The sequence below is a fragment of the Coturnix japonica genome, chromosome 2 (assembly GCF_001577835.2).
Source record: "Coturnix japonica isolate 7356 chromosome 2, Coturnix japonica 2.1, whole genome shotgun sequence".
Taxonomy (NCBI): Eukaryota; Metazoa; Chordata; class Aves; order Galliformes; family Phasianidae; genus Coturnix; species Coturnix japonica.
In genome coordinates, this window is record NC_029517.1 from 42638836 (window position 1) to 42651674 (window position 12839).

General features: G+C 41.1%; 1 protein-coding gene across 10 annotated transcripts in view; it reads left to right on the top strand.

Annotated features, from left to right (window-relative positions):
• ELMO1 (engulfment and cell motility 1) overlaps positions 1-11024 on the top strand; it is a 274768-nt gene extending 263744 nt beyond the window's left edge. For all 10 annotated transcript variants that reach the window (XM_032442431.1, XM_015854222.2, XM_015854221.2 and 7 more), the window contains 3 exons: positions 817-899; positions 5685-5762; positions 9686-11024. In XM_032442431.1, the coding sequence (XP_032298322.1) occupies positions 817-899; positions 5685-5762; positions 9686-9886 (362 nt within the window). In that variant the 3' untranslated portion in view covers positions 9887-11024. The remainder of the gene's footprint in view (positions 1-816; positions 900-5684; positions 5763-9685) is intronic.
• Positions 11025-12839: the final 1815 nt, after the last annotated feature.

Sequence of the window (12839 nt, forward strand, 5' to 3'; positions counted from 1 at the left end):
TCCATACTTTATTGTGGAGTGTATAGATTCTCCATATTGTAATCATGATTAGAAAATTGAATTCCACTTGGAGCTTAGGGATATGTATGCTTTGGTGACCTCACTAGGTTTACTCTGTGAATGTGATTCAGTGACAGCAGCTTCCAAAACTTTTTTCTGCCTTTTTTTTTTTTTTTTTAATGTTTTCTGAACATTTTTCTTTTTAAAGCAATTGAAATGGATTACTATAAGCCTTGGTAGGTCCTCATTCCTGTTCATAAACGAAGGAACTAAAATGCTGATGGTAATTAGATAAAGAAGTATGTATTTGAAAAATGCGTGTAGGCATTAGCAGAAGGGCAGCAGCATCAACAGAGATCAAGGGTCCAATTCACTCAGCATCTACTGTTTAGCAGAGACTTTACCCAGAGGCCCTGGGAAGAGCAACAAGAGGACAGGCAGGCATATTACATTAGTAAGAGAGAAATCAGTATATGTTTTTAAGATATACAAATGCACACAAAAACTGCCCAAATGCAAATGCACATGTCTATGAAGTGCTCTTTCCCAAGGTAGCCTCAACAGGCAAGAAAAGACTCAGCTTTTTATCCTCATCCATGAAAGCTTGTCAAGAATTGTTATTGCTTCTTCTAGTCGTTTTCTTACAGTTTTCTTTCTTAGAACAGGCTGGAAATGGCAAGGGGTGACAATTTTAACACATTAGTCTTGGTTCTTTTTAGACCTTGTAGCTTTTACACATCTTGTTTTTAACTCATTTTCTGCTTTTGTTTGTTTGTTTTTGTTGTTGTTGCTTCTCGGATTTTTGCTTTAATGCAGTGCCAGTGGCAGATATAAAAGCTGTTGTGACTGGGAAAGACTGCCCTCACATGAAGGAGAAAGGAGCTCTTAAACAAAACAAGGTATGGCTCTCAAATTCATATGCATGCACACCCTGAGGAAAGCAAGAGTGGTCAACCCCACCTTCCCTGAAGTAACAGATATTTTCCATTCCAAACTGACACCTTTCTGTGTATGCACACATGCTTTGTTTTCACCTCAGACCATTTGAGTTGTATTAACTTTTCAACCTAGGACAACCTACAGTCCTTTACTCAGATTTCCTGGCAGATGTTCATTGTGATATGCCCAGAGCACATTAGGATAACCTTTAGTAGTGATGTCTTTCACTTCTAAAGCAAAGCAGTTTTGACCGCTGCTACAGAGCATGGCAGCAATGACTTTTGGTACCTACTCTTCTATTGCTCTGATTAATAACTGGTTTGTTCCAGCTGTATTCTCTGATGAGTTCACATTCACTGAACACCAGCACATGCCAAAATTGCAATTAATGTCCGGCTGGTGATAACTTGAGGTCCATTCAGATAGAAAAATAACTGCCAACAAAAGGATGTAAGGTAGGTGGTAGTCAGTTAATGAGGTGTAGAAGGATGTATTCAGCTGTGCATTTGGAAAAAAAATTAGGAGACAGTGGTCAGCCTAAGTTGGATTTATGCCACTCTATCAGAATTTCAAATTGAGCTGACGCTAAGACTCAGGTTGTTCAGTGCCAGAGTCTTGCACAGTTTTTGTTAGTAAGCACTGCCACCACAGTAAGAAGAAATTGAGTTACTAGCAAATTCTGACACCCTTGGAGGTGAAGGTCTTCATCCATATTGTATTACATATATTCATGAAGTTTCTATCAGATTTAACTGTCAGGCTTGACAAGAAGGGATCAGATCCCAGTGATGTTCAGTCTGACCTAGAACCACATCATGAGCTCTGGAAGCTGGATCAGAATTTCAAGTACCTGCAAGTGAGGAGGTTTCGAATGAACAAGAGATTTTTATGGACAGAATTGTAAAGTTAAGAGTCCCTTCTTCAGCACCTTAAGAACAAAATGCATACATTTAGCGTTCAAATAAATACTGGAGAAAAGTTGAGAGGAAAGCCATAGAAAATGAAAAGGCAGTGTCAAAACCATGTCACACAATTATTGCAGCTTCATTACTGACCTTTCTTACCTTAACTACTGATGGAGATAGATACACAGAGCATCTCAATTAGTCTGTATTTCTCACAAATGCAAGGTGGTTTATTAGGATACTGTCATCCCTCTACAGTATTGAGTTTACATGGTGAGAAATGAAAAAAGTCAAGCCATGAAAGAAAGAAATAAAATCCCGAGAATATCCTTCCTTGTTGATTTTCTGAATCAGAGCAATAACACACACATGTACACAATAGATTGCATAGAACTCCTACATCAATTTACAACTGAACTATCAAGAGTATTTGGCTGGGACATTTCTATGATGCATATAAAGTATTTTTAGTGTTTCCTTGTCTTAGCTCTCATACATCCTCACAAAAAGGAAAGGTAGGAGCAATGAAAGCAGTGGGCGGCAGTGATGGAAATTTGTCATCTTTATGGAGCGCAAATGTCTCAATAGTATTTAATGCTAAATAGCAGCGCTGCAGATCCGTTTGTCCTCAGCTGTCAGCATTGCTCCATTTCATCAGTAAAATTGCTTTGGATTAGTGTAAAACTCAGTCTGAGGATGCGAAGATGAGGAGCTGATAGTTAGCACAGCTCCATCCGCAGCTGGAGCATTCTATTTCTGATCCAAGCAACAATGATTATTATGTTTTTTTACAATTTCTGATGGTTTTGTTTTGTTCTGTTTTGTTGTGTTTTGCTTGGTTGTTCTTTATTTTATTTCATTTTATTTTGCCTTGGAAATCACATTATTTGGGAATTTATTTGTCTTCCCAAACAAAACTGAGCAGTATTGCAACAACTTCATATTGCAACATCAATTACACATGGTTGTTTACTGAGTACCAAACAGTGGACAGTAAGATGAAGAGGAAAAAGCCAAGCATAGATTGCAACTTGTCTGAGTTCAGGGTATTAAATCTTTTACTTCCTGATTTTTCACAATTGATGATATATTTTTTATGAGGGCTTTTCGACCAGTGCATTCTTTTTGTGTGTAGTGCGTATGTATGTATGTATAGGGTGGGTATATATATACATATCAACCACTATAATGTTTCTTCATTGGCTGAAAGGAAAATTGAATGGCAGAATGCCACAGCTGTGAGCATAGATGGAATTGGCAGAATGTCCATAGCAAAGGCTTCAGCATCTCAATATTCGCCGGCACATGGCTGTTATTCTTCCAGTGGGGCCATTTAGAAATAAATAAGAGATAAACTGAGTTGGAATTTGCATGCTCATGAAGCTGAAGCTGCTTGATAGGACCATTTTTATTCATCTTACTTGTGCTTTTAAATTGTAGTTAAAGTCCTCTTTTCTAACTCTTGAGTAATATTAATTAATTTCAAGGAAATTAAATGTTCTACATTTTGCAGCATTCAAAGCAAAGCATAAGAGAATAATTTGGATAAAATATTGCTGTGCATCCGTTATTCTATCAGCCTGTTTTTGCTGATGCAGTAGCATTGCAGACTGGTGCCCATTTAGTCTGCAGAAATGATTCTGCTCACTTCCCTGTACTCCTGCAGCTTCCCTTTTATTTCATGTTGGTTGAAGAAGTGCCCTGTCACAGCATATATATATAGTTCTCTCAGGAGGAACTCCTGGGTCTAGCAGGTAAACTTCATTAAGTTTACTCAGCCTTCACAAAGACGCCAGCATTGGTGACAGAGTAGAGAGAGGTAATTCCAGTTGTATGGGATCACTCAACTACAGATCCTTTAAATATATGTCTATCTAAATAGCATTTATCCAATTGGACCAGGCAGGAGGACAGAGAGGAAAGTTTAGGGAGTGGAAAAGCAAGCTTCCCCTTGTGCTGCTACCAAAAGCCTTCCCTGTGGAGTTGGAACCAAGGAGCAGGAATTGTTGTTGAACAGTGTCTCTTCATTTTCAGGGATGTACCTCAAAAGAGAGACACGTTGTGGGTCCCAGCATTGTTTCCCCTTACAAGCACCTAGGGAAGGGCAGGTGTCCAAAACGTGCAAGAGTTCAGCAGGTTGAAGTGAGGGAGATGTAAAGCAAAACAAAGAAAGAATAGATTCAAAGGAATGGGAGAGAGTTAAAATCTGAAAGCAAGAGTAAGAGGCTGGAGTAGGAAATGCCTTTGAGAAAAGTTGAAAAGTAGAACAGAAGATGGCAGAGAAAATCACAGATGGCTAGTGGAAACTACTGGTCCTCCTCCAGGAATTGCTGAATCCTCAGAATCACCTGTCCTTGATTGGAACGGACCAAAACCAGGTGGGTGTCTGACAAATCAGACAGACCTACTACTGAGACCTCCATCAATGTGGAAGACCAGATGGTAACTCCAGCCTTAGGCTTCCACTTTTCTTGATGCTTTGCTGTGCATGAGATGGCAGAGCTGTAATTCCTGGGCTGCTGGTCTCTGGGGCAGTGAACAAAGAAGCCAAACTGAAGCCAGGGCTGCCAAACTTCCCAGTTTGCACATAAAAAGATGCTTCGTGCCTTAAATCTAGTCACTTCTGTCTACCTGCTTAGGAGTGACTGAATCCGTGGCTTGCTTTCATGTTCCTGTCTCAAACAGGGCTTTTCTCTCTTTTTCCTTTTTTGGGATGAACAAAATCTTCAATCCCTTGAAATTCTCCAAAGGACAAACAATCCAAAACCAGGCCAATAGAATTGTTGACTTGCATGAAATTCAGGAACATCGTAGGAGAGCAGTGCAAGCCCTTTTGTCAGCGATATCTTTCATTTGCACAACCTCAGCTGCATGACTTGGCATGTTCTGATGTCAGTAATTTATAACACTGTGAGGAGATAATGCCAGGTTTGTGTGGGCAGCAGTAAATTTGTTTCCTTACTGTGGGATATCTCTCTTAATAAGGTGTGGCTTAGGAGACATGGCTAACAAACACGCAGAAAGGCTGTGTGAGCCACGAGCAATTTGTTTGCTTAGCGTACCAACAGTTGGAGTAGCTGCAACTTCCTGGGGGATTTAGCACAGACTTGTCTCCTGTGGCTTGGCAATACTGCAAATTGGACCTAATAACTGTACTCAGGGAAATCAGCAGCATTTCCCATGAGATCCTGATCTCTGATCAGCCAAGATTATCCTTAATGATTACGAGTTCTTATGGTTCAGACTCCACTCTTAATCACACAAACTCAAAAATAAAGCAGCCGTTACTGAAATCCAAGGATGCGTGCATGTGTTGGACCAGGAGATGAAGGTAGGAGTCTAAATCACCATACATGCTGCCATCCCTGCAGTCAACTCCTATTTTAAAACTTAGTGTAGCAAATTTAAGAAGCAGTGCTGTTATTGCTGCTGGCAGCGTAGGGCCTGTTGTCAGCTGAGAGTCAGCTGGCGATCAACTTTATGAGGCTCAGGAAGCCAAGAGGCAAAAAGAACAAGATGTATGATACAGATCAAAGTAGTTCTGAGTCAGCACTCTCCCCTTGTAACCACGTCTTTTTTCCACAAAGTTATTACTTACAGGTTGGGAAATGGTTGTAGCAGCACTTATAGCGATGTGTGTGGTGACCATGATAGCATCCTTGTGTGCTCATTGTCAGCCAGTGAAAGTTCATTACTTCTTCACATTGGTTGGGTTTCCCTGTAGAAACCCAGCTCCGGGTACCCTTTTCCCATTTGCCAGCGGGAGTAAGGGCTAAGAAAGAAAGACCTACACGCATGAATGCCTCTCTTGACATTAACGTATGTTTGTCTTTTTTCCAGGAAGTGCTAGAGCTTGCGTTCTCTATATTGTATGACTCAAGCGGTCAGTTGAATTTCATTGCTCCAGACAAGCATGAGGTGAGTCAAGTTCAGAGCGCAGAAGCTTCTTTGAAGCCCTCTCAGTTCCTCAGCTATTTAAGAAGATAGGAATAGTCACCCTATTACAGAGTACAGATCAGTCTGAACCTGCGTCATATCCCACAACAAACTGAAAGCAGAGAGATTAGCATGGGAGCAAGACCTGCAGTTTTCATGCATATCCTGAGCTGTATGTTTTGCATTTGTGTGTCACAGAGTACTATGGGAGACAAAATCCAGGACAGTATTTCTAAGACCTACTGAAATGAAAACTATAAGTAAGGGAAAGAAGAAAGTCTGGGATAACCTCACAGTTCCACAGACCTGACTCACCATTTCCTGGTGTAATAAAGATTATTCTTTGTCTGGTCTGTGTTAGACACTGAAATACTTTGCTACGTATTCAATTTTGTGAACTTGAATGATTCGTACAGCCAAACTTTGTGAATCTCTGCTGTCCTCAGCTCCTCTTGACCATGCCTGAATAATCAAGGGAGGTTATACAAACATAGGATCTCGATTTTGTGTTCTCCAGAACAGCGTGTCCTATTTTTCTTAATGTCGTGCTTTCTGAAAGCATTTATGACAGGTGGTTATAGAAAGTCCTTTCTCCTGCATCTCCACCACTGGAGACAAGAGGGGCTGGCAATTGGTCTCACTTTTGTATAAAGACAGTGTAAATAACAGCAGCAAGGCACGGTGATGGTCTCCTCCCTACTCCTTTCTCTTACTTGATAACAGAAGGAATTGACAGTATCACTGTGTTTTGAGAGATGATGGAACTTCAGTTCTCAAATTGCTACTGTACCACGCTTCTGGTAACATTGTGATGCACTAGTGATTGTGCTAAAACACCTATAATATATCTCTTTTTGATCTTATGCAGCTTCTTTGAAGCAAAAATAATATGCTCAAAAAGGGGTTGGAGGCAACAATCTCTGCTGCTATTTGATAGTTCCCACATGAACATTTGCAAAAGGGCATCTCTCTTCTGTACTTCTTCATGGATTACAGAGGAGTTATGGATAAAGTGAATAGTACAAGTGTACTGAGGAAGCACCCACAAGGAAAGGCAGATAGGTTGTTGTGAACCTCATGATTCTTCATCTTTATCTTGTTGATAAAAATGCTGATTTAGCAACATTGTCACCTAGAGATATTTCACAGGTGGCACCTCAAGATTCGGATGTGTAAAGTGCCAGAAATGATGTTAGTGCCTGTGAATTTCTGATCAGATATAGAGAGCTTTTTTCTGCAGTCCTTGTGACTTTTAGAGAGAGGTTTGAATGTGGGAATCTAATGTGTCCAAAAACAACTGCTATGAAAGGATAATACAAGTTGTAAGGGACCTTGAGAGGTCCTCAGTTTAACCTCTTGCTCAAAGCAGGTCAGCAGTGAGCTCCGACCAGATTGCCTGTGGCTGTATCCAGATGGATCTGGAAAACATTCAGAGATGGAGCCTGTGCAGTCTTTCTCATTGTCTGGCTCCACTGCTTGACTTCTGAGGTATTTTTTTTAATAAAATCTCATTACAGAACCAATGTCATTGAGATTTGGACCTCTTTCTTGCACACTTAAGTATGGCAATACCCTTAGCCATCTGTCAGAGCTTACTGCTAGCCAGAGGATTCAGCTCTGAGAGATCACTTCATCATATTTGTTTTTCATTTGAATACTAATAGCTGGTTTCAACTACATAGCAAAAAGATGGATTAATCTTATCCTTGATTTTTGACAGAGAAACTGATGAAGTAGGCTATAATTAGTTTTCACTGGAATTTAATGGAATTGAATCTGTAGTAAATTAATTTTTCAGTGGCTCTTATTCTGTTTTGAATATTAAAAAAGAGAAAAGCAATTGAATGAATGCCTCTGTTTTTCTACCTTCTCATTAGGATTTCTCTCTGCTCAAAATGTGCGGTTTAATTAGAGGCACTTGCCAATATGGAGATTAGAGAGGAATCCCCTTTTCCAGGCCATTGCACTCATTTGAATTCTGGCCAGAATTTAGTTTCTGTGGGCCCTGAATGAGTTGTATCTGGAAGAGGAGAGAATCACAATTCTGCTTTCTGGATCACTGGTATTCCTCCCCAGAGAAAGGCCTGACCATACTCACTGAGCAAGTGATGGACGATTTACGTCAGGTGCTGCATCTGTTGAATGGATGCTCTGCACTTCTGTGATTTGAGCAGAGCCCTTTGCCTTTCTATTCCTTTCTATTGAAAGTATGCTTAAAAATAATTACAGGTCTAGAGTTGCTTTTTTTCTTTTCTTGCTATTCTGCATACTCTCCACAGTAGTTGCATGCCTTAGAAGTCTTCAGTGTCACACTTTGAAAGCTTAGAATAAGTAGGGAAATTGTTTCCTTTGTACAGGTTAGCAGGACAACCTGAACCCTCATGTCTCTTCTACACAGATTATCTGAACCCTCAAGTCTCTTTTGTACAGCTAATCACATAAAGCTGCAGCTTGGCTTACCAGTACCCTGAGTGAAATTCTAGCTCTGGTGCTCTTGTGGTACTGACTTAAATGGGTCGGATTTTACTTGGGATGTTGAAGTGTGTTAACCATCCTATTTGAAAAACATGCCCTTCTTCTGGATGAAGACATACCCCAAGAGGGTGCTTCTTTTCCATCTTGCTTTAAAATAATCTCCATTTCTGCTGTAGGATGAAGTCAGCTGCGGCTATCTTTAGATTTGCCAATATCATGTACCAAATGGTCAGCTAAATTTAAAATCCAAGCTTTGGCATGAAATCTAGCAGAAGTATTTGTAAGATAAAAATGTAGTTATGGTTGATTTAATTTTCTCCTGCGAACTAGGACACAAGTTCACGATTGAACTCTTTATTTTTAGATGATAGCATTTGAGTACTTCTGTTCATGGTTGAATAAATGGCCTGTAGTAATAAATGAAAGAGACTCATTTTGATGTAAGTTGACTGTACATCACCAATCTCCCACGGGTTTGTTATGTATTTGAAGTGGTTATTCAGCCAGTGTTTGTCTCAAGCTGTCAGCCATTGAGAAAGACAGCATCTTCTATTAAGAGAAAGCTAACAATAAAGAGGGGGTTTTAGAGACCCTTTCAGCACTTGCAGCATTTAGAATCACACCAGGTAATTCGGCGTGTTATTTTCATGAAGGATGCAGCATTGACTGGCACTGCAGTTTTCACAGTGCGTTATTTTGTACTCTGTAAAGTAGGCACAGATATGGCAACGAGAGCAGATCTCTGCACAGGTCTATTGATACCACCTTGTTGTGGTTTGTTTTGCTATTGATTAAACTAGGTAGACTATCGACTAAACTAGGTAGTTTATAGAGGATATCTTAAGGAAAGAGTCAAGGGGAATTTGAGCTGGAAATCAGCTAATTTAGCTTCATACAAAAAATAGAATAGCACAGGCAAGAGGGGACCGTAAAGATCATCTAATTCCAATTCCCAATAACCCTGCCATAGGCAAGGTTACCACCCACTAGTTTTGTTTGTCCACCTTGGCCTTGAATACCTCAACAAATGGGTTGTCCACAATTTAGTTGTCTTGGTAACAGAAGTTTGATGTAAGAGAATCGTGCTCTGGAAAAGGAGGAGAAGGAGACAACTCCAAATATTCTTTATCCTAGATGAAGTTTCATTTTTTCTCACTTAACCTCTGAGGAATATTCTACAAGAAGTTTGAAGCAAGCATCTAACTGTCAAGCCATCTAGAGGTCATTTCTTCCTACTTTTAGAGCATGCTAGCTTATTGGAACATGCCTTCTTTGTCATATGATGTAGTAGAATGAATCAACCTCATTTTAGTTCACTTTGTAAGTCCTGAGGGAGCAATAACCATAGAAGACCAAACCAGACCAAACCAATTAGTCTGTATCCAGAAAGTCTACTAATGACAATTTTTCTCTTTTTTTCCCCTGTGCAGTACTGTGTATGGACCGATGGGCTGAATGCCCTCCTTGGGAAAGATATGTTGAGTGATTTGACACGAAACGACTTAGATACGCTGCTGAGCATGGAGATAAAGCTACGCCTCCTTGACTTGGAAAATATACAGATCCCGGATGCTCCTCCCCCTATCCCAAAGGAGCCCAGCAACTATGACTTTGTTTATGACTGTAACTGAGGCTGCCACTGAAACTTGCATCGAAACTGGAAATATTATAACTGGAGAGATAGTAAAAAAAGAAGAGTGTGTGAGAAAAACAGAAACCCACATGTGCACCTTGGATTTTGGCTTTGGGGAGGGATGTAGAAACACTTGCATTCTTCCCCGCTCCCTGCATCCTTTCCTTCCCCATTCCCATCTTTCCCATTGCTCATCCAAATCCACATTGCTTTAATTAACTTTTAATTGCAGGTCGTTGGCCTTGCTTAAGGCAAAGACTGCCACTAAGAAGCACCCTCTCGAGGACTTTTTTTACATTTTTAATACTGGAATAGACATTCTTAACTAAAGGACGACGCTACCAAACCACATGCCTCTGGCATCCACTTGTCAGAGCAGAGGCTCTAACTGGAAGGAGGAGGGAGGGAGGGAGAAGCAGCAGCTACTGTAAGCAGAAGATTTCCCCAGATACTCCCAGGAGTTTGCTCACAACTGAATCCAATGCAATGACAAAAAAAAAGACAAAAAAATGCAACTGCTTCCCAGTACTCTCACCGTTCATCACTGTCATTGTTCTTTCCACTGTCATCTCAGCTCTTGTCACTGGCCTTCACCCAACTGATCAGCTCCCAGAATGGAAAGTCTGCAGGTTTTTGCTGTACCATATGCTGTGATGCCGCAACAGCTTTTAACTTCTTTTCCTCCCAGCTCTCAAATAGCTCTACACTAGCAGTCCACTAGCACAAACTGTTTATGAAGCCACTAGTGTGCCCCATCCCTGTAGCATTCCCTAAGCCTCAACTGCCTCTAAAATTGGCTTGTTGCTACTCAGAGTGATTTTTATTTTCTTGGTCCAGAGTTCAACAGTAATTTCCACGAGTTAATTACAACTACCAGACATTTAGGTTTACATTGTTGTCATTGCTCCAGTGTTACGAATTTGCAAGGGATTTTCTTTTGTACGGGTTCTAATTTTATTTTATTTTTTATTTTGCCAGACAAATATATTTAATGAAAACTAATTTCATCATGAGTACTTTTGGGGAACAATATTTTTACTTAATTTCCATTTGGAACACTTGCCCTGAGGGGAGAAAACAATATTCCCTTCAACTTTGCTGTTGAATAAAAATCTGAGTTGTGATGATTCTCGGAACTTTGTTTTTCTTCTGAAATTGTCTTTTATTCTGTATGATTCCCAGTGGTTCTCAAGTGTTTGGTGCAAAGAGGAGAGGGAAAAGCTGACCTTTCTCATCTGCACCTGATTTCATGTACTTGTTTGCTTGTGCTGACGAGGATGAGGTGGGTCCAGAGGTACTCATTTGCCACAGGTACACGAGCCTTCCTGTAGCAAAGAGCCTTTCAGAAATCTGAAACAAAAACACACTCATGGGATTATGATCAATCCAAGGCTTCAGCATCAGAGTGTTTGCTGGAGTAACTGTTCCTCTACTTCCATTTTCTCTAAGAAGAGTGTTTCTGGCTGCAAAGGACTGGTACTGGGGAAGGCTGGGCTTAGCAGGATGGATTCTCTCCCTGCTTTTCCTTTTCCTCTGGGCAATTCACCATGTTCAGTCTCTCTTTGTGCTGAGTCTAGATCTGGAGGAGCCCACCAGCCCTTATAGCTTTTCATCTGTGTTGGTTCCTCTCCTCCTCAGACCCAGCCTTAAAAAGACTGAGAGGGGCTTTTATCAGAGCGAGGGCTATGGAGCAGCTTGGAGAGTGGCTCCAGTTTAAACAGACAAGATAAGATATTGGTTGAGGTTGCCTTTGTCTGTCAGGCTGTCTGGGACAAGCATCCTGAATGACCTTACAGCAGGTGGCTGTAGAGAAGTGATGTCCTTCAGGTGCAGTGAAAGGGAATCAAGGAGAACACTGTATCTATTCAAGCACCAGAGTCCTAAGGAAGGTGCTGTCCTGAAGTGGTGTTTGCAGTGTTTCATGAATGCCTTGGTCCAATGGGAGATGCAAGTTGTTTTAGCTGGTGATGGATGGTCACGTCTTAACGTGCTACAAAGTTAATTTGGACTATGGTCTGAGAGAAAATTCAATATGAGTGAGAACAGGGATGTGTATGTAGTGTAGGAAGTGGAAGTTTGAGTTATTTTGTTCTGTGGAGTCTTGTAATGCAGTGAAGGTAGTCGGGGGTCATGAATGAGTGGAAGCAAGGTGCTGATTGACACAGGGATTTGGGGACGGGTCCTGGAGCTGGTCACAGAGGTAAGAACACATTTATTTACCAAACACTGATGCCTTCCGGCTTCCTGAAGACCAGACTCAAAGCAAGACAAAGAATCCAAGTGGTTTATTAACCTCCTTGACTCAGCTGGGTGAATTGGCTGTGCATAACCTTTGCTTATTGTTTATTGGCTGCAGAGCTGTTTGTGAGTTGTTGGCAAAAGAAATGCCTTTGGCTTCTGGATTGACCCTGTCGCAGCTGCTCAGGGGCACTGCAACATGGAGGTGTTAGCAGGAGCACAGCTGTGTGAGCATTAGAGAGCAGCAAACAAAACCTTCCTCCTGAAGATGAATTGAGCAAGGAGGAGGTTACACTTGGCTCTCCCACAAAGGTGAGTGCCCCAAGCTGCAGGGATGCTAAATTTGTGTCCTGCCTGTGCCATCAGAAAGAAGCAACTTGGGCTCCGTGCTGGCAGAATAGCCCGTGCAGCTATTTTAGCAACACTCCTACAGCAGTGCGAAGGGTCATGGTGCAAACACGAATCCTGCCTCCAGTTTCTAGAGCAGTCACACAGCTTGCTTCATCATTGTGGAATTAAACCAAAAATGCTTGGTGATGAACAAGCACCCTGCTGCTTCCCATTCACTTAAAGAAGAACCCAAGAATTAAAATGGCACTTTCATTTGCTTGTGCTGTTGTGTGTTCTGACAAAGCTTTTAAGGCTTTCCCTTCAAGAAGCTTCAGAAACACAATTGCTGGTGAAGTTTTGTGTTATGAATTCAAAACACTGAA